Below are 27,788 nucleotides of genomic sequence, written 5' to 3' on the forward strand. Positions count from 1 at the left end.
GAGCGATCTTTCTTGGTCGAGTTTTCAGTGCTCAAACTTTGTCATTTCATTTTGTCTTTAACTTGTACATTCCTCCTTTAGCCATTTATCTCCATCTTTTCATAGATTCCTAAAATTAACTCAAACTTGAAAATAAATTGTTATTGGTTATCAGAATGATGATGATATACCAAAATATATCAAACATGTAGTGTTCGATGTGCCTCACTCGTGTCAAACATTTTGAGGAAGTCAATGTATCCCCTCGTGTGGACTTTTGGCCCCGCAAATTTGAGTAACGAATTCGAGTATGAGTGTTTGTACAAAGAGGAAATATCCCCTGCGGATGAGTGCTTCGAGCTGATTCATTACTACTCGGTTATGGTTATAGCATTGAATATATTGTAACGAGTAATGAATGTATTTATTCTTTACTCCGAGTATGCACAATTATTTTCCAACTCTATTCTTCCGTGGACAGTGAGTTTGCTTGCCGAACGGGCAGGGAGCTACTTCCTTACACCTCTATTACCCAATTTACCACAAAGTCGTAACGGGTTAAATCACAATTGTGCACTAAAAAGGTATGGGATGAATTAATTTTGTAATAGGCAAGGGATATTTGAGTCTGCTTGGGCAAATAAATGCTCGGTAAAATTATGATACATGTACATTCTCAGCAATACTAAAACAGATCAGTGGCAAAAAAGAAAAAACCAAAAAAACAAAACAAAAAGCCAATCAAAAACAGATTGGAGAAAATAATATACATTGATACAAGTGAATGATGAGTGACATGCCCAAATTAATGTTGCAACTTGTATGGAACTGAGAACTCCGTCATTGTAGTGTATGTCACAGCAAAGCCGAACGAACGGTGGAACTAGAATGTGATCTCACAAGGTGCATGAAACGTTCTCCCTCGACATATAGGTTCCAGGTTTTCACCAGCATACGAACAGAGTGGTGACACTTCAACACCTGAAAGAGGGGCAATGACATTTCATGAAAGGAAAAAGAAGAGTTAAGTAAAACAATAATCTTTGCAACGAAAAATACTCTCTCAATCTATCTCTTTCTGTCGAAGATTCTGTGTGTGAGGACAATAGTCCAGCCACGATTATATTTATTCTCTCCTAGGATATGGAGTAATAACTTACCGGTTGCATACAAGGGCACTGAATGTGTTAAGAAGCCACCTGCAGCAACTACCCATCGAGTATGGAGTCGAAGAACAAGCAGTTTTGCACTGTCTGGAGTGTCAACATTGGATCCATTTGCATTTTTCACAGGTGCAAATTCTTCCTCCCGTAATACCTGAGCAGGATGCATAAAATATGCAATAATAAGAGTAGCATCCTAAACAAACATCACGTCAAGAAAGAAATTAACCATTTTAAGTAAAAATTAGAATTATCGTCACCTCAAAAAGGGCAGTTGTAGGAGCATATGGAAACGCATCAAATATAAACTGTTCAAGTTTTAATCCCATAGTATATCCATGAATGGAAGGTATTTTCTTCTCTGCGAGATGATAACTGCGCATAAAATCAATGCACGATCAACGTATGTAAAACTCCTAAAAGATGGCGGATTATATGATCAAACAATTCAAAAGGTATATCTACCACTTTTTTACTTCATCTAGATTCGTTAAATATCAACTACTGATAAATCAGGCATCAGAAGAAGAGTGTGATTAATCTTCTTGAGTAATACATGTAAACTGAGTATTGAAATAGTCTTTTTAACTCGAATATGAGATTATATGAATATGACCTTAAGGCTACAAGGTTGCATGCCTTGCAATTAATAATTCTCGCATTTGGATTTGAAAACAGTGAGAAGGAGGACAAATAATGGGGGCAGGGAAGTTGGAATGAAGAGGGCAACATACATGCTGTCTTTTTCAAGGCCATTTGCTACTTGGTTTAGAAAATCCAGAGTGAACATGTGTAAGCATACCTGAAATCACAAGATTGATCAGAAACCTTGAAGATTTAAAAATCAGCCAGTAAAAATAACAATCAAATTCTAAAGTACGAATATTTTCATGATCTATACATGACTAGATGAATACTCATGCTTATCCCTTTAGTGGGTTTAGAAAAATAGATTAATGACACCATTGCGTCATTGTCATGTGACCTTTATGAATTTCTCGTGGTTAATGAAATTGAGTTATGAATCATATTAGCAAAAGCCACTGTAATGGCAACCAGATGGAAGTATAGAAAAGAAAGCATTGGTACAAAATATTAAGAAACAAAACAACAAGGCAATTCTCATCACAGAAAGAGATTAGGAATTTTTTACGTTTGATATGATCATATATTCTCTCTTAGAAATTTTCATTGGTCTCTAACGGTGTATTCCCATTTGCTAAAAGAGAATATATGATCATATCAAAGCCCAAAAGCTCCTGTCTCCTGTCAGATCCAGCAAGCTAAGATCAACAGTTGATACATTTGGTTTCCACTTATTTAGGATGTGTAAGTAACATGACCAGGGAGTATTTTAGCAATTAACAATTTAGAGGTAGGGAATTAGCAGAAACAGTAGAAGAGGGTATAGAAGACTGGGCATTCTGAAATTACCATTTGGGATCTGAGCATTAGCTTTGTTGGACAAAAGGAAAAATTTTGGACGGAGAATTCTCTCCCTTTTTCTTAGTTCTTCAATAAACATTACGAGAGTAGTGTTATCCTCATCCTTTCTTTTATCTGTCTTCTCATCTTTTTTTCGGTAAAATAAACCCTTTTCTAGGTTCCTAACACGTAGTAGGGTGTTAACACTTCAACCCTAGCTTTCCATTCTAGAAGATCATAGGCAAAATTCAAGGGCACTGATCCTCAAAGTTTAAGGCAAATTGAATGCAGAAAGCAAAAGCCATGAAATTATAAAGAGGAAAAATAGACTAACATTACTCCAACAAAAACGAAGACGGCCAGTTGCTTGATTGACTGCAGAAGCTAGTGACGACTCCAATTCACTGTATTCAACTACGGTAAGAGGACCACCTTTACCTCGTCGAACAAACACACCAACCTTTTCTTGTGGATATGCCTGTATATAATGACAATTTAATAACCATAAAATATGCGAAGAATAAACTTAATTGAATAAATGATTTTGAATGGTAAAAAAACTACTTTCATCCATGCAATTTTCATCAATAACTGAATCGGAATATTACCAACATCACAAGATACAGAACTCCAAACATATTAGAATTCAACTAGGTATATGTATGTTGAATGCATGCTTCCGTTGTTTTCCTAGGCTAGCATGTCTTAAACAAATATATTTTTCTTCTGTTCCCCGTGAGGTGTATAGCAACAGAACCATGCAGATAGAAGATAGAAAATGATCAATAAGTAATAGATACTGACCATGTTTTAAGTTCAATTCAAGACAATAAACTATTAAGACAGGAAGATCTGGAATTCAACCTGCCTAAATAATTTGGGTCCTAGAGTGCCAGTTTATTCTATCAGTGTTATGTTTTCAAAGATCACTGTATTGGGATAATAAAGTGGGTTCAAATTATAATCCGGCGAAATAAGAACATAATTATCAGTTTATTTGGTAGAAAAAGGAGTAACAAAAATACTCCAGTGTATTGTTACTGTCATATATTCTTTCTGCAGATTCATTGAAGGACCTGAAGCATTGCATTTTAATCAAGTTATGTGGCATGATGGCGAGGATGAATATGGCCACAAAATTCCATATAAGGTGTGGGAAATCCTCTCCCCTTATCTATGTTTAGGGACCGGGTTCAGTTTGGTTCAAAGTTTATCTAGTCTTAATACGGGTTACTTGCATACGTTTAATTCAGTCCTGCAAACTTTATACTCCATATGTTCAATCTTAGGCATGAAGAATACACGCTAAGGTGTCCAACATTAGCTACGAAAATGGCCAGAGCCCAAAGCCCCATCATTGTAAGGCTTTGGCAATCCACCCTCCCAGGCTTTGGCAATCAACCATTATCATAATACAATCTAACTGAGATGTAGGAAATGGAAACCGTGAATGTAACAACGGCAATAGATTCAAATAAAGGACTAAACAACGGAGCATCCTGTAAAAAACTTATGAATAGTGATTATCAACAACCTACTAGTTTCATATCATCCATCTAAGCAGTCATAACTAATCTACAACGGACAACAAAGCATTAGATCTTCCCCATTTGTTTAAGAACAAACTCCTTAAATACAATATTCATAATTTCAGTGAAAAGGCAAATCCACACAGCTAGGTTTCATTCTTTGACAGATGGGAAATATAAGCAGTAAATAACGTGACCTCTCAAATTCAGAGAGTATTCCACAGATTATCTCAATAGGAATTACTTCATTGATCTGTTACCTTGCGGACAACTTTTGCAGCAGACGCAACACCTTTATCAATGAAGTAGCCTAAAAAAGTTGGATCAGCAACACGAACCTGTTTCACAAGTCCTTATCAAAATGTCTTTAAATGAGAAGTGATAACTGACCAAGAAAACCGATTAAGGAAAGAGACAACATATGTACAAAAAATTAATTACCAGTGCATTATCAACTCCATAGCAATCAATATACTTAATTCCTCTTGAGGCCATGTCCTCCAATAATTTGGTAGATTTCAGAGCTGAACAGAAAAAAAAAGTATTCCAATATTTTCAATTTTGACCACCAATATGCAAAAAAAGAAAACCAGTCTATGTAAGCATTACAGACTGGAATATGAAAAAATAACTCGTGTAGATAAACCTGCTAGGTACCTGAATACACTCCGCCATTCCCATCAGGAGCCTTTGCTACCTGGCTTTAAAAGTTTCAAATATTAACCACCAGACAGTGCAAAAAAAGGATCATAAACCAAAGGTACTATAGTTAAAACTTAGCTAGATGACTAAAACAAAACCAAAAATTGTGAATAAAGAATCATGTTTTCAACTACTCATTCCCTAATTAGATAACTTTAAATTTCACAGGCCCTAAAAGAATTGAAGAGGGGGCCTCTTTTAAAGTTTAGTGTCCAATTATTTTGGTTACTTAAATGTCTTAATCATTGCCATATGCCCAAATTTAAAAGTGCCATGTCATAAGGATTAAGGAACCATGAATACTCTATAATCATTTCAACATATTGGTTGGTAAATCTTTCTTTCCTACTAGCAATCCTCAATTTTAAGTAGTCCCGGTTGTTTAAAACCAAATATGTACACAATCCAGCCCAAAATGAAAACCCTCCAACCTTTTTCACATAAATGTGTTCTTATTTCTCGTGAGTAGTGTGAAAAGATGGCAATCAATAGCAATGTTAAATTGTAAAAAACATGAAGGAGGAGCAGAAGAAAATTAGACACATTTGTTTATTGTTAATTAATTCCCAGAAAATTATTTGCAAAGTATTTAAAACATTATTGCTGATAAAAAAAAAGTATTTAAAAAAAATCTTTAGGTGGACTTGCTTGGAAGATAAAGACTCAACCAGGGTGATACCTAAAACAGTAATGAATTTCATTATTACTATCACCTACCTAACCAACCAACCACAAGCTTTTCCGTTAAGAATAATTTGTGGGGTGTTCTCTTATTTTCAGAAGCTCTTTATGGTGTGTACTTTTACAGGACACTTCATCTTGAACTAGGCACACACTGATGAGCAGAAGCAGCCAAATTCCAATTTTGAAATACTTAAAGAGATGCACACAGTTACTCCAATTTATGGCATAATAACACGATCAAATAAATAAATTATTTATCAGCAATAATAGGTTGAATGGTAAGTTCTTGCTACCCTCATTTTTCTATGTTTTAGTCAACATCCATAGAAGAAAGCAAAAATTAGAAGAAAATGTATTTAAAGCTCAGTAAAAGAATGAGAGCACACCCTGTATGGAGTCTCCATAATAAATCTGCCATCCTTAGAAACACAAGGGATTGTTCCTTGTTGGAAAAAGGTAACCTATACCATGGAGGTGAGTTCATATAATAAGTAAACGATGGTAAAGCAAGTACTCTAATATAGTATCAGAAAATGGTTTAGACATCTTACCTGTTCAGCCTCGAGACCGAAATATTTATGACTTTCAAAGAATTTGCGTGTTGCCTCATCAGTGAATGGACTAGTCATTATGTACCAGTGTATTTGCACTGAAGAAGCTGAATCTGCAATGCAAAAACTGGTGAGAATATAACAGAAGAATGCATGAAAAAACTGAAGCAAGACAAGTGGGAACTTACTCTCATTTGTAGCTTGAGCAGCTAGTCTTTGGCCACACAGAATCCTCTCAGCCTGAAGTTGAAAAAGTGATTTTCCAGATGGAAGTCCAATATCTAAAACAATTGTTAGAAGTATGATTTAATTGTGTTAGAGATATGATTTAAATTAAATAGAGAGATATGATATGGTTGATAGGGAAATATCTCACCAAATATTGTCCATTATTAAATATTAATTTGGTTCTTTATTATTGTATTTCTTCTTCATTGTAAATAATAATACTAATGTGTGAATACAAAAAACAATTACAATCCTTTCAATATAGTATCAAAGTGCTATTATATTAGATGACCTGTGTTGCCACTAATTCACTGTTAGGCCATGACTTTTTTTTCTAGATGCATTGGCCTGAACTTGGTCAAGTAAACAATATCCAATCCACTGTAATAACTTTTACTCTCTAGTAGCCCCCATGCCTCGGTGATTTTTTTTTTTTCACCGGAAGCTGTCCCACTCTCCGAGCCTCTACGCTCTCTAGGCATTTGTTTTCTCTTTGGCAGCCACGCCCTTTGTGTTCTACGAGCATTTTTGCTCCTCGGCAGCAGCTGCCGTCCTCTCCAAGCATTTTTGTTCCATGACAGTAGCCGTGTCCTTTGAGCATCTTTACTTCCCGGCAGCCACTGAGCTCACCAAACATATTTTTCTATTCGGAGGCCGTTGTGCTCTCAAGGCATTTTTCACTCCTTGGCAACCGTTACAGTTTCCAAGCCTTTCTTTTTGGCCGCTAGCATGCCCTCCGGCATATATTGATTTATATGATGCATATGGTCAATTTATCATTGTAATTATTTACTGTATCAACTCCAGCAACTAATGGACTGACATGACTTTCTTATGGGATTTTCTGTTAATAACATCTGTATCAAACTTGTCTCATACATATGCTCCAACTTTAACTTAAAGGAGTGTTAGAAATATGATTTGAATATTACATTAGATATGATATGATTTGATAAAGAAATATCTTACCAAATATTTCTTATTATTAATTTTATTCTTTATTATTGTATCTCTTCATTATAAATAAGAATACTAATTAATACACAATTACGAGCAATTCTTTCAATAATAATAAGACAAATTTTCACGATTACCCTCAAAGTTCCTTCAAATGACAAAATTACCACAAGGTGTAACTTACTTTGAGATAAATAAAAAAGTAAATGACAAAAATAAATGTAGAAAGGCTTATAAAAATTTCACAGAAACGCAGACTTTGACGAAATTTAGGAGTAATACTATGAATAACTCAAGAGAAAAGGGAATGGGAATTCAAGCAGATAGGAAATGCACTTAGTATTCATATCTACACCCAGTAAAAATCTTAGTGATCCCAGAATCAGAAATTATTAGCTACCTTTTACTTCTACATGCAAATGTCAACTTGGTTGTATGCCATCCAAGGTCAACAACAACCACCTTTCTGCTTTCTATAGCGAGTATATTTTGCTTTCTTTCTAACCAGACCAGAAGGATTTTAACTAAAGAATCTATATATAAATAGAAGCAACCTGGTTTTCATTTCCACCAAAGAAAATTGTAATCTTCCTAAAACTTGTTTGCCTGAAATAAGCATCTTCTATTGGTTCTAATTACTAATTATAATAATCTTACCATGAAATAAGTACGTCAATACATAGTGTGTAAATTATAAACATCATTAAAATCCACGAAAAATGAAAAATGAAAAATGAACTGAATGAAAAAAAATACATAATAAAAAAAAATAAAACAGAGAACAAATGAGTATCTCAACCAAATGATGAATACAATGTGTAGTGATAACTATATCATACCCTGCTAACTGTTTAAACAAACAATAATGATTTTTAACATTATGTGGAATTTTATAAATTTCCCAGTTACATAAGAAATAGAAAAGGAACATAAAAAGGAGGGGAACAGGGGAAGTTGTTATGAGAAGGGTGAGAGATAGACTGGGGGGAGTTGGAAAATTTATAGAGGGATGAGAAGAGAGATAAGGGGCGAGAGAGAATATATATATTGGGGAAATTTCAGTCTCTGTAGCTTGGACTGCGCTATAGAAATTGAGAGCTATCTTATATTTCTTCTCATTTTTCTACTTGTATTCCCTACTATTATCCAAAAGATATCTACTGTTTGTGCGGAATCTCTTTTAGATGCATAAAAGAAGCATTTCAGAAATATTATGCCCGTGTTTCTAAAAAACTGGTCCAATATGTCAACTTAAGAAACTTTAGCTTCAATAGTAAGCTTTCAGTATCAAGTGAGAATACTCACTGAAACATCCTTTTGGATCTGAACTTCCAAGTCGAGTACCCTGCATTTAAAGTTTTGGGACATTCTTAAGTCAGCCAAACAGATAGTCAACTAGAAACATAACATAACAGTTAAGGATGAAGGTTGGATGCTACGTAAAAAATGGTCCAGGTGCACCAGTTCCACTAAGAATGTAATAGTGATACATAACTAATATTCTGATACTGAAGACAGTAAGCATCAAAATAAATCAAGGCAAAAAGATTTTTTCCTCCAGCTGCTTTTTGTAAAAGATTTGTTTTATGCATCATATATCATTTGTAAGCAGTAACATATTTCATGATACAACTAAATGTTTATAATCAAATTTAATCCAGATTTACTGTAGGTGCTCGTGATTCACAGAAAAAGTCCAGTGTAAAAATTACTAAGAAGAATTTGATTGGATTATGGAGAAAAGCATAAGACAATTCATCAGTCTAACATTTCCTGACTACATGCTGCAAGAAGTACTGAGAAAAAAAAATCCATAATATCCAAAATTTAAGATGGACTAAGAATTGGATCAGCCTTAACTTCTAATACAAATGCATAATCATCTGCAAAATTAGTCACATTTTTATTTTAACAGCTAAATATAACACTTAGTTCATGATACTACACTTAGTCTCATGATTTTCCTTTGCCAAAGGGAGACTTCTTAATATATCGAGTAAAGAAATGTCGAAAAAAAAGGCAAAAGACATCTATCTATATTTGCAAGTACAAGTGTGTTTTCAAGCCTTCAAATTATATGATCTGTTGTATATTAATAAAGAAATAAAATTCCTTCAACACATTCTTTTTAAGGCATTCTTATTGAATTTATTTCATGTAAATATCATTAAAAAAATCACTCTTTTTTCTGGAACTCACGCAGAATTCATCAAAAAATAGTGTGTTGAAAATAATGGTTCTAGTACTTCTTAAAATAAACATACACATCCCGATGGGGACAAGATGGTATTATCTTAACTAGTGAGTATCTCAGACACTATAGCAGTAAACTAAAACAAAATAATAACTGGCAGAAAAGCTAGGCACTGTAGTTGTCAATCTGTACTCTTTGGTAAAATGAGAAGAATGAGAGCAATTAATACCCTACTTAAATTATAAATACCACAACTTTAAAAAAGGAAATAAAAATTGGAGTGTACCATTATAGTGTATGAGTAACACAGTTAATGGGTAAAAAACATGTATACTAAAAATTGTTTGTCTTTAATTTTTTTACATTATAATAGATGGTAATTAAAAATTGATTTAATTAATAAATTTATTCTAATGATAATAGAAAATTAAAAAATAAGTATAAATATTTATAAATTTTAATTTTAAAATCAGAATATATTATATTTTAATGACAACTTATAAATACTTTGTTATATTTAATGCTGATTGCAAAAATAAATATTTACTAAAGAAATTTATTATGAGACAAGGTTTTATGAAAAAGATTGAAAAAACGTGAATAATTCTCAAGAGGCATGTTACCACATAAAAAAAAAGATACATGACTTCATGAAAAAGAGACTGTGATATCACTTTATAACAATAAGAATGAGTTATCAAATTTAATACATAGGCATAGATAAATAATAACAATATCGATGATAGGACTCGCGAAAGACTAAGAATTAACAATAATAAGAGGAGCATTTAGAAATTCCATTAACAATTTCAGCGGAGACCACAACACAGATAAACATATTGAAAAAAAATGAGGAATTAATTTTTCTTTTAAAAACAGGAAAAACATTACAGATTACTTTGTTTTAATAAGCGGGAACTAAAATCATGTTAGGTATCATGTTTTAGTGTTGATACTATTTATTCATATGTACTCCTTTGCTTTTTGGTGGAATCCGATGAGAGAAACACGAGGGCAACCCCATAACATAAAGCAACTTTATTGCACTTAATGATTACAATAAAACAGGTTAAAGCCACTGCTTTTTATGCCCCTAAGAAATCAATTACCAATTATTTTAAGTGAAAAACAAAAGAGATTATCATAGTTGTAGCATACCATAACACACCGGAGCAGATTACTAAAGTTAAAAAGAATAAATAAAAGAGCATCCGCTCTTACACAATCACACCTTTGCAGCTAATGATGTTACTTTTTAGGGACAATCAAAAGGAATGACCCAGTTCTACTTTGTCTCTAACAGAGAAGGTTCCCAAAAAGGGTAGGCATAATAACAAAATAATGCTGATAGAAATACAGAGATAGGAGGTAGTATTATTTTTTAGTGATTATCTATAGTATCCGGTCATCATCAATAATGCACTCAGTGTAATAAAGTTAGCATAAAACATAAATAGAACACACCACCGCATGTATTGAAAGATTCTAAATATGCACATAACTAGCACCAACTTGAATCAAACTATACTAAAATACCACATCATTATTATCATTCACTATATTCCCATCACTAAAAAAATTAACAAAAAATAATCTGCACATGTTCATCCAAAACAGATTCAAATATACCTGGCCACCGGATAAAGGTAACACAGCTAACTTATCATTCACTATCTTGCCATCACTAAAAAAATTAACAAAAATAATCTGCACATGTTCATTCAAAACAGATTCAAATATACCTGGCCACCGGATAAAAGTAACACAGCTAACTTGCCATCTGAAATAGCTTTCAATCCCATTTTCCACCATCTTTCACGATCCTCCGAACTTCTCTCTTCTATAGTAGATACACTACTCTCCGGCACAGGTTCAATAGCCGCGGACGGCAGTCCTAGTAAGCAATCACAGTTAGCCACACGAGGAAAAAAGCAATCACAGTTAGCCACACGAGGAAAAAAGCAATCACAGTTAGCCACACGAGGAAAAAAGCAATCACTAACTAACAACCATGCATACGAAGAGAAGAATCGTTTGGATTAATTAACAAACACGCAATCACTAATTAACATCGAAACCTTGAGATCGCAGCGAGCATCGAATAATCCTGTCAATTCGCGAAAGATCTAAACTCTGCAACACGGAACACAGTAATCAAACAAAACAAAAAATAAAATGGTCTGGAAACAAGAAATGCAGTAAATCGAGTCGCGAATCTAAAGCTCAGAATTGTAATCGGCGGCGAAGAGAGGGAATTGGATCGACAGGAAAGTAAATTACCTCAATGTCCTTGACGAGAAAATCGCGTTCCTCGGGGGAGAGCTCATACCAGAGGGCGAAAGCGTCTTCCTGACCGAAGTCTTTGAGTCTCTCGAGGAGAGCTTGCGGCGGCGGAGAAACGACGCCGTTGCCTTCGAATCCCACCGACGATGGTTCCCTCATTTCTCAATCTCTCCCAAACTATATTTCTCTCTCTCTTGGATTTCGATTCAGATCTCAAATTGTGAAGAGAGTGAGTGAGTGAGGTGGAGTGTTGGTGTTATGTATAGTTGGTTTGTTATGGAGACAGGGGAACAGTGGCGAGGAAGACAAGAATCAAATCGGTAACCACCCTCCTTCAGTCACTCTCATAAATTACCTAAATACCCATCTCTCTTTCACATCTGGATTATGCTGCCGTCATTATCAAATTCCCTTTAGTAATTTCACCCAACCATCAAATAAAATAAATAAAAAGTTGGACAAATTTGTTTCCTTCAAATTATTTGTCATTACATCTAATAAAAATTTAATTATCTTATCCCATCTCAATCATTGGTATAATAAGTTAATTTTATTTTACATGTTGAATAATTGTTATTATGCACAAAACTTTCTGAATCTTGCCATTTTATTAACTTTGACAGATGTTTGTTGTTCTGATATTCATGAAGACCAATAGTACCTATCTTGCATACTCTTTTTTGGGGTGTTTTATAATAAATTCTCGTAACTACCAAATAATGATTTCATTCAGTTGGTTGAAGTGAAGAAGAGAGTAAAAAAACATTAAAATTGAAGTACCCACCACACCACACCACACCATGCACTAACCAGAAGGACACATTGTATAAGATTGTTTGGGATGATAATTTTTGTTTAAGCAAGCACATTGCAATAATTTAATTTTGACAGATTACCATAAAAGCACACCCAACCGACCCTAGCTTCGAGTTAGGCAAAAGCATATGTCAAATTTATATATACGGATATGCTCTTGATTCTATCCATATTATAAGCATATCTTGTAATGCCATGGCCCGCTCATGTGAAATTCCGATTACCCCCCTCCACCCTCATTCTCCCATCATTGCACACTTTCGTATTTTGTTATGTACGCACACACGTAAGATGCTCGTGTCTGCTAAATCAAAATTCTCATGTTTCAAAATAAACAATTTTTGCAAGCAATTCATACATAAGCCAAAATCACACATAGTGCATATTTACATAGCAACCAAAACAATCGTATTTACATGTATAGTTAAGTATATGCAGAGAGTTTAGTTAAACTACGTTTTGAAAACCTGTTCCACCATTTCTCTAAAAGTACGTTTAATGCAAGGGTAAAAAGGGTACTACCTTTATGTACGCGCAAGTTGAAATCCAGGGAAGGGATTTAAGAAATAAACCTGTGTGGGCTCTGTGAAATAAAGCATTTTAAAAGTTATTCTTTTCAATCCAATCCATGTAACTACTAGAATTAGCAGTTTTAGTCCAATGGGTTTACCATACCACTCAATTATTATGCTATTTTAATGAATATATAATTTAATATTTTATTAGATTTAAAACTTGGGTGATTCTTTTAGTAAAGACCATGAACATTCTTTATTGAAAATGATATAACTATCATAAGTGATAATTTTTTTTTTCAAATAACTCAACTGCTTTAACTATTCTCTCTTTGACTTAATTACCTCTTTTTGTCATGTTACTTGTTTATTTTATTGAATTTTGGTCTTCTATTAATAAAAAATTCAATTAAGTTTGAACAAAAAATAACAATTTAACCATTTAAAATTTTCAATGAAGTCTTTTAATTTTTAAAAATATTGTTCCTTTGTTGGTAGAAAATGGTACAGTTTTTATAAACTGTCAATATGCATCTATTATAAATTATATTATTATATACAAATTAAAGCCATCAATATTTTTTATTAACGATTTATTACTGAGTAATTGGTTGAACAGTGTTCTCATTGTTGTATTTTAATTTAATAATTTGATTAAAACTTTTACTAATGGTAGAACCAAAATGAATAAACAAACAATGAGATGAAAATTTAATTAAATCCATATATTACATTTTTATATATAATATTACAAATTAATGAGTATATGAAAGATACAATTTAAATCAATTAAAAAACGTTTTTTTTTTTAGTTTTTAAGTTTGATTTTTCCTTTTTAAAAGATTTATATTTTAAACAAGAAAATGTAAAATGTATGGAGTAATTGATGTTTTTTATTTTAAGTCTACACTGTCGCTAACCTTTTTCACTTTTTGGAAACACCCACACATCTGGCATCACTAATGTGTCAGCTTCACTACTGTTTATCTCTCCTCACGCAGCAACCAACTTTACAGTCACCGGTCCCATTACCCTTCATTGTTCATCAATCCTCTTGCGCTAACCCATTCATGTGTATCACTTGCATTGATCTCCATTGAAACCTCAAAGGCGAGGCTGAGTAATTAGCAACCATTCTCCAAGAATTCCACCCAAAACAAGCATGACAGATTTTAAATTTCATCTTCAAACGCTTATTTTCCTTTTTCTTGAAAACTTTCCAACGAATATTTTCATAATACTGTATTTATAACAGTATAGGAAACATAAACAGGCACTAAATTGTTTACCTTAAAGTTTATACTATTCAAGGAATAAATAATAAGCCTTTTCAAGCCATATTAAAGAGTTGGCATTTCCATGCTTCCAAGTTCATATTTGCTGCAAAACAAACTCAGATTGTGACATACGAGGCATCTGTTTGCCATACTTTCCTTATTATCCTGATATTCACTAAATTTTGGGGTACTTTTCGATCAACTATGCATTGAAATCATATCACCTCTGACAAGTTAATCTAGAAGAATTAATTATCAAACAAGTTTAAACGAAGATCTATGTTATTAATAGAAAATAAGAAAAGTATATGGCAGGAAAAGACAATAGCAGCTGAAAAAAAGAGCAGAAATCTGCTACAAAGGGAATCAGAGGATTTCCAATCATGTACTAACTTCATCAGATGACGAAGGAAATATAGCACATTGAGGAGAAGGTCCCATATAACGAGCCGACCAGAAAGTAAACAAGCTTAATGGGAATCACAAGGATGATGCTTTCTCATTGAGTGCTTCTTTAACTGCTCTCAGGAGCGATGGCATCAATTTCTGGTTTGTAACAATAATACCAGTATCAACATCGAGAAACTTTCCTTTCGAAAAGTCCAAAGGATTCCCCGCAGCATCCGTGACGATACCTCCAGCTTCTACAAAAGTCCAAATGCATTTATAGAAGATTAGAAGTAGAAGGCACATTCAATGATCTAACGAATGAAGGAATCTAAATATTAGTTCACTGTCAATGAAAGTCACAATTAACGGTATGCTCCAATCTTATGGGTACATAAGTCATTCAAAAAAACAAGAGTTCGGCATATATAGCTCATCCATAAGAGGATAATGTCATCACTATAATGAGGACTTGTGTTGTGTGGGCAAGAATATTATATCCACAGAGAGTATTCAAAACCGCACTCCTCTCAACAAGCAAATCTTTGGCAATCTTGTAGTACCTACTCCCTTGCAACTATTTTTTCTTATTTTGCAGTTTTTTTTTTCTTGTTTACATTATATTTAAGAAACATCTAGTATCTTCCATTGAATGGAAATAACAATGAGTCCATACAACATTTCAATCCCCCCTCCCCCCAGACCTTCCTCGAGCAACAAAAAGATAGTAGTGCATTCAAATTATCTTTCCTACCATTAAAAGACCAAAGAAAGATCCATGCTAAATAACATGATAAAGGCAAGTCAAACATAAACAGATTGAAATATAATTATTCACCGGCACTTTAAAATATGTGAAGAAACATCGTACAACAGAGTTTATTATACAGTCCACACCAAATAGAATATCGTAAGATGCATCTACTGTCATACTGAGTTGACTATTCAACTGGAGCAATTTAAAAGGGTTTAATTTGAGCTGGACACTACAGTAATTTTGGAGAAAATGACATGTTTTAAGATTTGTACTTCATCTTCTCTTGTGAAGAATTTTGGGTGCCCTCGCTTTGGAAAATGAATAACTAATTCCCTACCTAAAATCCAACTCTTCTAAGAAGAGCGGTCAAAATCTCTCTTGAGATTTCATCATGAAAAAGTACTCAAAGTCCACTAATATCGTTTTACTAGTGTGCCATTCCAGAGTTAAAATTTGAAATTCTACGGTAAGAATTGAGTATGTATCATGTATGAATTCCATGTACCTTACATGATATTCACATCACAAATATCTATCACTTCCCTAACTCCAAATCAAATTAAACCATAACCCCTAAAATACTTATCTTTAGCTTTATTCAACTATAATTGAATTTCACAATGAAGTAAACTTAATCCTTGCCATCAAAATTTATGTTCTATTAACTTCACATTTCAGCCCAGCACTATTTTTTCCTTGAAAGCCTTCACTATTTCCCTTCAGATGTTAAAATTCATTACCACAAATAACAATTTGCTAAATAATGGAAATAGCTTAGAACTTATGAAAGAAGGTTAGTTTTAACTTCGCATTTAGAGTTCCTTGACATCACGCTCCAGATGCATCATGCAAAAAGTAGTAATAATCACACAAAAAAAGGTTTAGAAAAGTTGCCAAGCTCCTTAAATTTGTTAAAAAGTATAAACTTTATCTACAATAAGGAAAGTATAGGAATTATACATCAACTAGAGATATGGTCAAATTATATTACATAAGTAAATACAAACTTCATCTTATAAATTGGTTTTGTAAAGTTGAGTCAGATTTAAAGTTCACTTTCTAAAATAGTATTAGAACCTATCCCAACATGGTTTGTTATGTTTATCATATCACCAACAATCGGATCACTCACAAATATCTAGTCTCATACTCGAGATGTCAAATCCTCGGCATAAGAGGGTGTATTGGAGATCTCATATCAAATGAAGATATGACCAAATTATAATATATAAATGGATGTAAACTCCATCTTATAAGCCAATTTTATGAGGTTAAATTAAATTTATAAGTCCCCTTTATAAGAGAAAACATTAAAAATTCCAGAAACTTATTCTATATTCTATATGTATTTGAAGAGAGTCCAGATCCAAGTAAACCTTTGACTAGGACATGGACTTGATAAACATACACATCGAGGCAAGTGTTATTTATGACCAATTCTGGACAGTTATGTTATGACACTCATTTTAAGCAGAGCATGTTTATGAAGAAAAGATTGGTCAAATTGTTCACGAAAATAAATAATTAAGAACAGAAAGGAAAAAATAATACCAGTCACAACAATGCTTCCAGCAGCATGATCCCATATTTTTTCACGGTATCCTTTGTGAGGGAAACGCAAATATATAGCCCCATCTCCTCTTGACAGAGCTCCATATTTTGCTTGGCTATCAATTCTGACTGGTGGTGCTTTGACACCAAGTTTCTGTTCATTAAGTAATGTTCAAGAATCGTGTGTAATTAAATCTAACAGAGCTAAGAGAAAAAACTAAAAAACAATGAAAAAGACAAATGTGTTAATTATAGAAATAACATTACTTCTGCAATGGAGCCAGATAAGTCATGCGAGGAGTGCGCTGCTTCAAAAGATTCAAAAAGTGATGCTTGCTCTGGATTATCAATATCCCAGACATGAACCTGGACGATCATTTGGACATGGCACAACTGTCAAATGACATTACCAAAAGTGACAAGTAAGAAAACATTTTGTAAGCACCAACCCTAGTTTGTGTAGAACCACCCAATGCTTGCATATATGTTCCATCACCAACTTTAGCAAAGAAGAGACAACCAACTTCATTTGAAGAATGCTGCTGATTAGAACCAATGGATGCCAGTGGAAGATTTGGACAAGCCAAAACACCCAATACAACTTTTCCTTCATGTAGCAAACCTAATGCAATAGCATATTGATCTCCTCTTACAAACCTATTATGTCATCTCACAAGCATGAGCTACTCAATGACAAATGATCTCCATAATAGCATAGTGACCATGCAAGTGAAACAAATGGTATAAAAATATAGACAGTAAAATAGGAAACAATGAGGAAAAATAATTATTTAATCAAATGTTTGATTATTTTGACAAGTAAAGAAAAAAAAAACACTAATATACTAGTAATTTATATTATCAAATGTTTATGAGTAAAAAAATAGATTTAAAGTCTTCATTTAGTATGAGCAGATATTCCAATTTTCATAACACTGAAGTCTTCTAGAGAAATTAAGGACCTTTGCTAGAAGAAAAAGGTTTTCTAGTATCATTTTATGTTTCCTGATTTTAAAAGTTGATACAAGAAACAGTGACAAAAGAAAATGAAAGTAGAAAATAATAAGTTGTTTTTCTGTAAACTGTACAAACTTTTGAAAATGGGAAGTAAAATGAAAACAAGGTGACCTTTTTTTTATTAAAAGTGAAATATAAAATGAAACAGAAAACATTTTTTCAAATTAAATGGTCCTTTAGATAGTCAATTTCACCATGTCAGTAATAAATAATGTCTTGTCAAAACTGAAATCACCATTACAGCTATATGTCTTGTCCTTACTTCCTAAACAAAATAAGATATTGAATGGCAACTGCAATCTCAGATAATAATCAGATTAATAATACTAGATAAATTCATATATGTTTTACGTAAGATATTATAAACAAATCCGTACGGCAAGAATAATACACTTTCTTATGAAAATAAGATAATGAAGCTGACAAACAGAAGACAACCAAAATGAATTTTTTTGAGAAAAAAAATACTCACCCTTTTGTACCATCTATCGGATCCAAAACCCAGTGCTTTCCAACTGAACCACCTTCAGACTTACCATTATCAATGGCCGCAAGCACTTCGTCTGTTGTTAAAGAAGGAAAGGTATTTGATCCTTCACTAGCAAGAGTATCATTGACAAGTTCTGTAATGCGTTTCAGTGTTTCCTGACCACTTTCCTTACGAAGGTCCCCTGAATCCTAAAGTTTTAAAATTGGATTTTATACTCAAGCATGGAAATGAAAACAAAATCTGCATATCCAAGAAACCTGTAAGAATTTACAATTTCACCTCCTCGGCTACTATTGAAAATGGTTCAGAAGGAAGTTCTCTCTCAAGTATAAAGCTGATCAATGCCTGGGAACCTGTAAGAAAGCAGCCCGGTTTATGTGAAATGAATTGGAACTTCATCTAAACCTCAATGAACAAGTTTAGCAACTAAAATAATATAAAATAAAAAATTATTTGCTAAAATTGTAAATAACTTTCTTGTTCACAAGTGGTGTGGTTCATATTATAGGCAATGAAGCATAAGCTCATAATATTACATGATCTTTCCAAAAATATGTTTGTAGAAGCAATTTAAATCACCACATTACAAAGAACATCCACTAATACACATAAGAACTAGTTATGTGCGAGAAATTTGCCCAAGAACTTGCAGGTTGAGCTAAATATAATTAGTTTCCCTTTTCATACTTGCAAAATGATTAATATACAACACGGAAACATGTAGCAGAACAATACATAATGTGGTAGAGATATATAAATGAGCGAGAAAAAACAATCAAAACATTTGGTATAGTTGCATACTTGCCTATCATAACATAGAAACAAATTTATAAAAGTGGAAGGTCTTTCCTCGTGCCTGTCCTGTAAGGAAAAATGCTTTACACTAGCCAACCTTGGCTAATACATAGTAAATCATCAAACATGATTTACAACAATTGGCTTAATAGCTAATCCTAACAATTTTTCAACTAAAAGAGTGTTTCAAATTCAATACATGGTTTAAAACAAGTATGCTAGGACTATTAAATCACTGGTGTAGAGCTTGTATTTGTAGCAATATTATTAAAGAACAACTCCCCTACTCTGTTCAAGAAATGCAAAAGGCTTCAAAACTACAATGATACTGTTAAAATTTGTTTGCTCATTCTTGTAAACTGAATTAGTTAAATATTAATAGGACACATCATCTATAACTATTATAAGCAAAAAATAAAATAAATTTTGAGAGTCTGAAAGCACTGGAACAACCAAATACTTTGAAATAGAGCTGATAAACTATGCTACATGCACAAAATGTTATGATCAAATCAGTAAACTTGGATTATACATCTGAGAAAACATGGCAAGTATTTTTGAAGACAACTAAAAAGCGTACACCATTCCCATTGTTCAGCTTCTAATTATGTAGACATAATCCAATAGCATAACATTCTACCCAATCAGCACTACTTCTACTCAGTCAATAGTTAACAACTAAACTTTTCATTTTCCAACTACAATTAACTTGTCAGTGTAAGCATTTGCAAAAAAAAACGATTCAACATTAACACATATAATCAAACACAATGCTAGCAGGAGTAAGATAACAAACCATAGTCGGCCACAGTAACCGGACTTTTGTCCGACTTTGAGTGAACATCGGATTGCAGAAGAGCCTTCTGTACTTTCTGCACAAACCATGAAAAGAAGAATAAATCAGTCTCCAATGAATCTAAAAATAATAGAAGAATTTTACAAAGCAGGCTATGCAACAAAAACAAAAACATGCAATTGCGCAAAAGTAGTTAAGAAATTCAATAAAACGAAAAACAAGGGTTTTTCTTTTGTTTATGAAAATGGCGATGGTAAAGAAAAGATGATGTGGATGAGTACCTGGCAGAGACGAGCGGCGAGAGTGGCTGCTTTCTTTGCAGCGGCGAGTTCCTTCTCATAAGGCATTGAAGAAACGATTAGTGTTAGTGGCGACGAACAGCAACTACTTCTCGTTGACACGCTGATGCCCCTTCTTCGGATTCTGGCTTCGGACAACCTCAATTCACTTCCTACCCCTACACTTATACCTCTCACTCTCCACCAAACTGTTGCTGTGCCCATTTTCCTTTCTCTTTCTCCTTTTTTTTTTTTACTAAAAATATTACGCATCCAACAATTAATTCTCAATTAATTGCCACAAGGTGCTCTCCTTTCCTGAGCTGTGTGCCTGTTTCAGTCCCCAACAATTTTATTTTATTTTTTACCCTTTTCATAAAATAAAGAAACGCAATTAATCATATTTATTGGAATAGTGTCAGATTTAAAATTATATTTAAAGAAGACTGTGTTAATTGGAATTTATTAATGTTTATATTTAATAAATAATTTATTTTCTATATTTTACTACAATGCTTAAAAAGTAATTATTTAATTTTTATTTGAAATAACCCTTTCAGCATTTAAATTAAATATAATAACAGAAGTATATATATATATATATATATATATATATATTATGAAAAAAGTATTAAAAAAATTAGTTTTAGAGAAAAATAAATAGTTGTTATAATTAAATTGAATATTATTTTATAGACAAAAAATATTATTGATAGTTAAAGTAATTTTTTATAAAGAATTTTTAAATTATATCTAATTAACTATCAAAATTTTAACTATTAATTTTTTAAAGTTTAAATAATTAATAGTTAAAATCTTGATAGATATTAATTTTAAAAAAAATTATTAATAATAGAAAATATAATAATATTTTTTATTTTTTTAAATGATATTTAATTTAATTAATAACTAATTATTTTTTATTTTTAAAATTATTTTTTATGTTTTAGTATATATATATATAATAATTATTTAAATTTTAAAGATATGGATAAAAAAATTAAAGCATTTATTACTTTAGAATAAAAAATTAATGTGTAATAAATGTTTTAAATTCATTAATGCTTGATAATATATATTAAATTTTACAGATACATATAATTATTATTTTTAAATCATTTATCGCTTTATATTAAAAAATTAAAAGCAGTTATTGATTTAGAATTAAAAAAAATTAAACCATTTATTGTTTTACAATTAAACATTTTAAAGCATTTATTACCATAAAAAATACTTATTATGGTAATACCTAAATATAAATAAATATAACTATTTGAGCAAATATGATATTTTTATATAATATTTTTAAAATTACTCTCAATTATATTTATTAGAAGTGATTAAGATAAGGATGCTTTTAAAATAGTAACATTAAATAGTATATTTTCTGACTCATTCTTGAAACATTAATTTTTAAAAAATAATTAAAATAAAGAAATATCTTTCAAAAATTGAAATTTAATATTATAATTGTAATAGACACTTATTTATTTATTTATATATATATATATATATATTGTGTGTAAAAATAAAGAATTTATTATGGGCTTATGTTTTTATAATAAATATATACATTATACCTATAAGTATAGACACTGAAAAAATAAACGAATTATTATACTGAAAAAACAAATATTATTATATAATTTATATGAAGGTATAACATATTTACAAACATATAAGTCCATAAAATAAATTTATAATTCAAAATTATCAAAATAAAATCAACATTTTATCTAGAAGTTTATTTGCTCATTATCACTCATACACAATGTCATATGCATCTTAATATCAATAACTTTTATATATTATTCCATCAACATAAATATTGAATATGTATAAAAGCATATAATACATTACAACATTAATACACTTCTAGCACAACGCCACTTAAGTGAGCTCTTCCATATATACTAGCTAACACTCATTTGTTGGACTTAGTCAATGTAAAGGAAATTTTGCTCGGAACATACTCTTTTGTTTAGAGAAGATAAAAATCAATAAAAAAAATGTGAGATCTATATACTTTTATCTTTAGGTATAAATATCATAATATAATAATTATTACTCATTCAGTAATGAAAAACTCAGCGTGAAAAAAAATTATTTGTGAGAAAAACTTATTTAGATTTTATTAGTTTAGTTGGGTTATAATTTCAGTGTTGTATAAACACATATTGTTACAATTTTGTCTTCCATTGAAATATATGCAAAAACTCAGAAACGTAGGTATGATTGGTTGACTCCATTATCATTTTGTGTGTTATTATTCCACATTTATTTTGTTCCTCGTGAATTTTATTATAGGAAATGTATGTTATTTTCCAACAACTAGTATTACAACAAAGTTGTTATTATTTTTTTATTATTATCAATAATATAGAGGAATCATAATTTAGTGGGAACAGTGAACAGAAGAAGAAAATGTGAAAATTGAGAAGATTGATGGTACAAACTTTTGACTTTTTGAAGATGTAGATTGAAAAGATATATATGAGAAGAAGTTGTATCAATCCCTCTCAAGAAACAAAGCAAGGGCATAAAATATAAAGATTAGGCTTTTTTTGCCAAACAAACTCTTTAAGTTATTTGATTAACATTATTTCTTAATATTGTATTCAATAATTAAAAGAAAAAAAACAAAATGGTCTTATAGAGGCTATTTGTAATATGTATGAAAAAAATGTCAATCACAAATAAAGTTTATTTGATGAGACAACACTATTTAATTTACAAATGACAAAAGGCACATTATTAGTAATGCAACATCTCAATAAACTTAATATATTCACAATCTAATTGAGTTCATTGGAATTAAATTCAATGAAATATAAACATTGATATTTTTATATTGTATATTAAAAAGTTAGAATATTATTGTAATAGATGTAAAGAGTATATATAGATGGATTGGAAGCAATAAGTTGAAAATCAACAATATTTGATTTGGTTTTTAGGGAAGAGATTCGATAAAAAAAAAAAAAGAACCAAATGAATCTCTAATCTTTGCAATTTTGCATATAGAATCAAAATAAAAAAAAATAATCATAAAAAATGTACATGCTAAATTTAAGAAAGAAGGTCTAGATCAAAGAATCATCATAGTTCCCATAATTTAAAAAAAAAAATAAGAATCATCATAGTTCCATAATAATTCAAAGACAATTAAATGTTAAAATTTTGAATGTTAAAAAATAGTGAAAAAAGTATCAAAGAATCGGTTAAGGAAAACGGAAATGTTACTTCTATTTCATAGACACAGCTTCTTCCGATAAGAATCTAGATTATATACAGTAGTAACAAAATATTTTCTAAACTTGCAGTTATCGTATACTACTTAACACAAATTAGAGCTCCTATATAAAATTTAAATTTATTAATATTTTAGTTAAAGTTATTTTGTGAGACTTCGTTTGAAAATTTTGAGAATGAAAAGAGAAAACGTGATCTTCTTGATGCAGTGTAAGAGACAAGAGACAATAGGTGAACAATGTATTTCATAAACACCAGCCATTAAAAATGACTACATTTCATTCCATCTTAACACAAAATTAGCGGCTTGAATAACCAGCTGAGATGGCAATGAAAAAAATGTAGAAATGAATGCAGGTGTGCGGTGCATAACTGAAACAGAAACAAACAATAGAAAGGGTACAGAGTGAAGAGTGAAAAACTGAGAGTGATTTATTTGTTCAGAATTGAATGTCAATTAATGAAGCCATTCTTTTTTTGGCTAAGAGAGAGGAGCTCTATGGGGAGCCCCCTTTCTTCTGCTTCCCAGAGAGATGAAGAAGCCATTTGTGTTCTGCTTGTTGTTGTTGTTGGCAATGCTAGTGGTAGCCTCAGAGGAAGTGGGGACAAATTGGGTATAGCAATCACCTCTTAGACCCTCAAACTGCACAAATGTAATATCAGATTCAATAATGCTTGACAACCCAAAACCCTCACATCACATACCATGTGAACAACCTGCTGCAATTACATACAATTATTTTTTGTGGGCCGCATTTTTCATCTTCAAAAATCTATCTGGTTTTAAACTCGTCAATTAAAGCTGCTGCAAACATTGTTTATTTCAAGTTTTAATGTCGTACTGTGAAAAACTAAAAATGCTTATATGTTCCAAGCAAGGTGTATTTAGTTAAAATAAAGTGTTGACAAGTTAGTGAATCTTGACCGGTAATTTGTTTGCAAGAGTCAATAGACAAAGAACAAAATAAGGAAGAGAGAGAGGTAAACAGTGACATGAGACAAAAACCTTGCATGACAGAGAACAGAAGTGAAAGGGCTCCTGAAGAATCCTGTCACAAGTGCAGCAAGTGTTGACAGTGCCTTTAAATGACCTTGACTGTGGCCTCTGATTTAAGAATATCACTTTGGCACCGTTAATGGTGTATGGCTGCCATCCAATCCAATCCAAATCGTTAATTCAGTTAAACTCAGTCTAATTATTCTCATCATCTTTCACTTTTACCTCTTAATCTTGCTAATTAGTGAATCTTTAATTCAAGCAATTTTTAATGGCAGTATAACGTTATGCAATTTCTTGAAAAGAGTTATTTTTGTCCGACCTGAATATTGGAGCAATCGACGAGCTTTTCTAGATCACCCAATCGAACCACGTCATGGTACACATACCTTCTCACCTGTAGAATCACATTAAAAACCTCCATTAGTATTTCGATCTCACACGCACGAACATGAACATGCATGTATCTACACACGTTTACTTCAATTTGAATTTTGAAAGATAGTTCAATTTGAATTTTGAAGGGAACTAAAAAGATAAATAAAATAAATAAACTGTTGTATAATTAATTCATTTTAAACTAATTATTTTTAGTTTATATACAACCTAAAACCATTTTTTAAAATAGTTCTTATGATTAATTTTAATTTATGAAAAAAAATACTTTCTTAATTCATTTGAAGGAACCTTATAATCTACTTTACTATGGAACATTTTGAAAACAAAAATTTAAACGATTTATCTCTTCGAGTTATTCTACTTTGTCTCTATTAGCATGTTTAGAATCTGATCAGCCACTCTAATTTAATGAATAAAACCACGAACCATGTTAAAGTTTTTAAAAAAAAAACATAAAAGCAATAATATGTAACATCTGACTGACAAGGCCAAATCAAACATATAGTTCCTTAAAATTCTGTCAATACTAAGAATTTGTGGTTAAAACCAGTTTTGAAAATAAAGTTCAAACTTGAAAGAATCATTTTTCTATAAAACCTTAAATATATATTAGAATTGTGGGAGGGTGTGGTGAATAGTAGTATTTAGAAGAAGTTTCGGGAACATATACAAATAATAATAAACTACAGAGACACAACGGGAATTGGAAAGAATTTGGTCAAACCTTTAGCTTTCAATGAAAGGAACAGCTGAGAAAGCTTTACAGGAGAAAATGGATAAAAAAATAATAATTCCATTTATGTCAAAAAAACCAAAAACCAACAAGTGAAAATCAGAGAGGACATGATGACCTTTCTGGGAAACCATGTATAAATATATGCATAAACATTTATATATGTGAAAACAATAAATACATGCAGACAACACTGTTAGTTATCCATTAATCAACAAGGAAGACAGACATTCAATTTTGAAAACCAAAACTTCAAAAATAAAGTTCACCATATGTAAAGAAAATCCTATAACAAGTTAGACACCAGAATTTCAAAATGAACATAGAGAACTGATCTTGCTCTCACACTTCCTCTTCTCAACAAAGAAATAATTTAAAGGTGTTTTGTAATGGAAAAACAAAAGACATCAAAGCATAAACTTGCACTAACAGATTCTTGTAAGACACTGTGTGAACTTAACTTAACTTCATTAACAGCTAGAGTAGAACAAATTTGATACAGAATTTTAGTGTTCACTCTTAGATTGTATCGATGCAAAAAATTCTGAAACACCCCCACAAGATTCATGTTAAACATTTCTAAGAGTTTATCCAAACAGTTCGAAAGGTTCAGTGAGTGACAGTCATCTTGATTTTCAAAAGATAAAAAAGAAAACTCAGAAGAATCAAAGAAACACTATCAGAAATTCTTCAAAGTTGAATGTGAGATAAAATACAGCACATGCAAATCAAGATCCAAGTGAGAAGCACAAAAACAGCACATGCAAATGAAGTTGAAAGAAGAGTAGGACAGAAATTGAAGGAAGTTCATGATGAATTGAGAAATAGCAAGTGAGAAGATGAGAAGTGGTGTGAGCATGTATATGAAAAGAAGATCGAAACTTGGTGGGAGAAAGTGATTAAAGATTGAAGAATAAGGTTTGATTTATATATGAAAGTGGAATTGTGATATGATGGTGATGATGATAGTTAGACTGATACCTGGAGAAGGGAATGGGAAGGGTGAGAAGGGAGACAGTGGGGGCAGATGCTAAGGTAGCAGTGCAAGCAAAAGACGTTCTTCTCGTTCTTCTTTTGATTCTGGTGGACCCCACAAGCACCAAAGAATGTCTCAGCCATGAGTCTCTCTAGCCATGCAGGTTTCACATTCATGTTTCCTTCTCCAGATGAAGCTTCACTACAGCCACTGCTCTTCATTGATCTTTGATCCAAACCCACTCCCTCTCTCTCTCTTGTTCTACTCCTCTTAATGTCACTATTCAATTACCAATCCTCTATATACATCTATTTTCACTCATAGATACTAATTTTAAATTAACATAATTTTAAATAGACTCTCACTTCCATCAACCAAATATAAATTATAATAGGTGATAAATATGCACACAAAATATGAAAAAAAAATTTGGGATGGAAGGAAATTAAATGAGGCATTATTAATTTAAGAAAATTATAGTTTGAGAATTTTTGGAGTCGTATAACACTTTGATGTGATAAATTTATAAATAAATATATATAATAAAGAGTAAATTTGTAATTAAATAATATAAAATAGTATTAAAATAATAGTATTGGGAGTTGTAATGTGGTTGTATAAAAAGTTGGGTGGTACATATATCATTGCCCAAATTAATTTTAATTAAAATTGATTTATAATTTTGCTTTTGGTGTCTTATCTCTTGTTAATTGTTTTCACATTGAATAAACAATATTAATATATTTATTAATAGAGACCTAAAGTTAAAGATTGTTAACTAATTTTGTTTTAAAAAAAAAATATTAATCAAACCTACAAGTGAAATGGCTGCTCTAAGCTCAAGGGAGAATAAGGTTTTGTTTAATTTAGGAAAGAAAATAAATGAAAGAGAAGGAAAGAAGAGTATAAAGTGATATGATTTTAAATTCATCGGTAAGAAAGAAAAATAAAATAAATAAATTTTTTATTTGGTTATATAAAAATATAAAATACTTAAATATCTCTGATAATAATAATAAAAAATTAAAAAAAAATATTACATTTTGAATCTATTAGC

General features: G+C 31.5%; 3 protein-coding genes across 4 annotated transcripts; all 3 read right to left on the minus strand.

Moving 5' to 3' along the window:
* Window positions 1-575: 575 nt before the first annotated feature.
* Window positions 576-14,440, minus strand: LOC137811706 (UDP-N-acetylglucosamine diphosphorylase 1). 2 transcript variants are annotated; one of them, XM_090298696.1, is made up of 15 exons: window positions 11,693-14,440; window positions 11,491-11,545; window positions 11,155-11,306; window positions 8,524-8,563; window positions 6,222-6,314; window positions 6,034-6,146; window positions 5,869-5,943; window positions 4,754-4,793; window positions 4,538-4,620; window positions 4,357-4,434; window positions 2,902-3,045; window positions 1,877-1,944; window positions 1,403-1,517; window positions 1,140-1,296; window positions 576-960 (listed from the first exon to the last, which is right to left on the minus strand). In XM_090298696.1, the coding sequence occupies exons 1-15, from the start codon at window positions 11,852-11,854 to the stop codon at window positions 863-865; spliced, it is 1,473 nt and encodes a 490-aa protein (XP_090154822.1). In that variant the 5' UTR covers window positions 11,855-14,440; the 3' UTR covers window positions 576-862. The 2 variants fall into 2 exon arrangements, with proteins under 2 accessions (XP_090154822.1, XP_090154823.1); XM_090298697.1 differs by lacking the exons at window positions 11,155-11,306; window positions 11,491-11,545; window positions 11,693-14,440 and adding an exon at window positions 11,042-11,062.
* Window positions 14,441-14,567: 127 nt separating this feature from the next.
* SAL1 (SAL1 phosphatase-like protein) lies at window positions 14,568-20,725 on the minus strand. Its single transcript, XM_068613537.1, has 8 exons — window positions 20,378-20,725; window positions 20,097-20,172; window positions 18,785-18,858; window positions 18,488-18,693; window positions 17,448-17,655; window positions 17,266-17,364; window positions 16,999-17,152; window positions 14,568-14,947 (listed from the first exon to the last, which is right to left on the minus strand). Exons 1-8 carry the CDS (start codon window positions 20,645-20,647, stop codon window positions 14,784-14,786), a joined length of 1,251 nt encoding a protein of 416 aa, XP_068469638.1. The 5' UTR covers window positions 20,648-20,725; the 3' UTR covers window positions 14,568-14,783.
* Window positions 20,726-23,849: 3,124 nt separating this feature from the next.
* On the minus strand, window positions 23,850-27,000 carry LOC137809727 (protein RGF1 INDUCIBLE TRANSCRIPTION FACTOR 1). The gene is made up of 4 exons (XM_068610817.2): window positions 26,737-27,000; window positions 24,946-25,020; window positions 24,633-24,773; window positions 23,850-24,269 (listed from the first exon to the last, which is right to left on the minus strand). The coding sequence occupies exons 1-4, from the start codon at window positions 26,950-26,952 to the stop codon at window positions 24,108-24,110; spliced, it is 594 nt and encodes a 197-aa protein (XP_068466918.1). The 5' UTR covers window positions 26,953-27,000; the 3' UTR covers window positions 23,850-24,107.
* Between the last annotated feature and the right edge of the window lie 788 nt (window positions 27,001-27,788).

This window comes from Phaseolus vulgaris, chromosome 2 (assembly GCF_051622355.1).
Source record: "Phaseolus vulgaris cultivar YP4 chromosome 2, ASM5162235v1, whole genome shotgun sequence".
Lineage (NCBI taxonomy): Eukaryota > Viridiplantae > Streptophyta > Magnoliopsida > Fabales > Fabaceae > Phaseolus > Phaseolus vulgaris.

Excerpts from the sequence above, each read along its gene's own strand:
- LOC137809727 (XM_068610817.2), bottom strand. The coding sequence starts at position 26,952 with ATGAAGAGCAGTGGCTGTAGTGAAGCTTCATCTGGAGAAGGAAACATG. Across the intron at positions 25,021-26,736 it reads CTTCCCATTCCCTTCTCCAG|GTGAGAAGGTATGTGTACCA; the intron begins GTATCAGTCTAA and ends GTGATTCTACAG. Across the intron at positions 24,774-24,945 it reads TCGATTGCTCCAATATTCAG|CCATACACCATTAACGGTGC; the intron begins GTCGGACAAAAA and ends ATTGGATGGCAG.
- SAL1 (XM_068613537.1), bottom strand. The coding sequence starts at position 20,647 with ATGCGTAATATTTTTAGTAAAAAAAAAAAAGGAGAAAGAGAAAGGAAA. Across the intron at positions 17,656-18,487 it reads CCGATAGATGGTACAAAAGG|GTTTGTAAGAGGAGATCAAT; the intron begins GTGAGTATTTTT and ends ATGACATAATAG. Across the intron at positions 14,948-16,998 it reads TGGAAGCATTGTTGTGACTG|AAGCTGGAGGTATCGTCACG; the intron begins GTATTATTTTTT and ends GGACTTTTGTAG.
- LOC137811706 (XM_090298696.1), bottom strand. The coding sequence starts at position 11,854 with ATGAGGGAACCATCGTCGGTGGGATTCGAAGGCAACGGCGTCGTTTCT. Across the intron at positions 8,564-11,154 it reads TACTTTTATCCGGTGGCCAG|GGTACTCGACTTGGAAGTTC; the intron begins GTATATTTGAAT and ends CTTTAAATGCAG. Across the intron at positions 6,315-8,523 it reads AGATCCAAAAGGATGTTTCA|ATATTGGACTTCCATCTGGA; the intron begins GTGAGTATTCTC and ends CAATTGTTTTAG.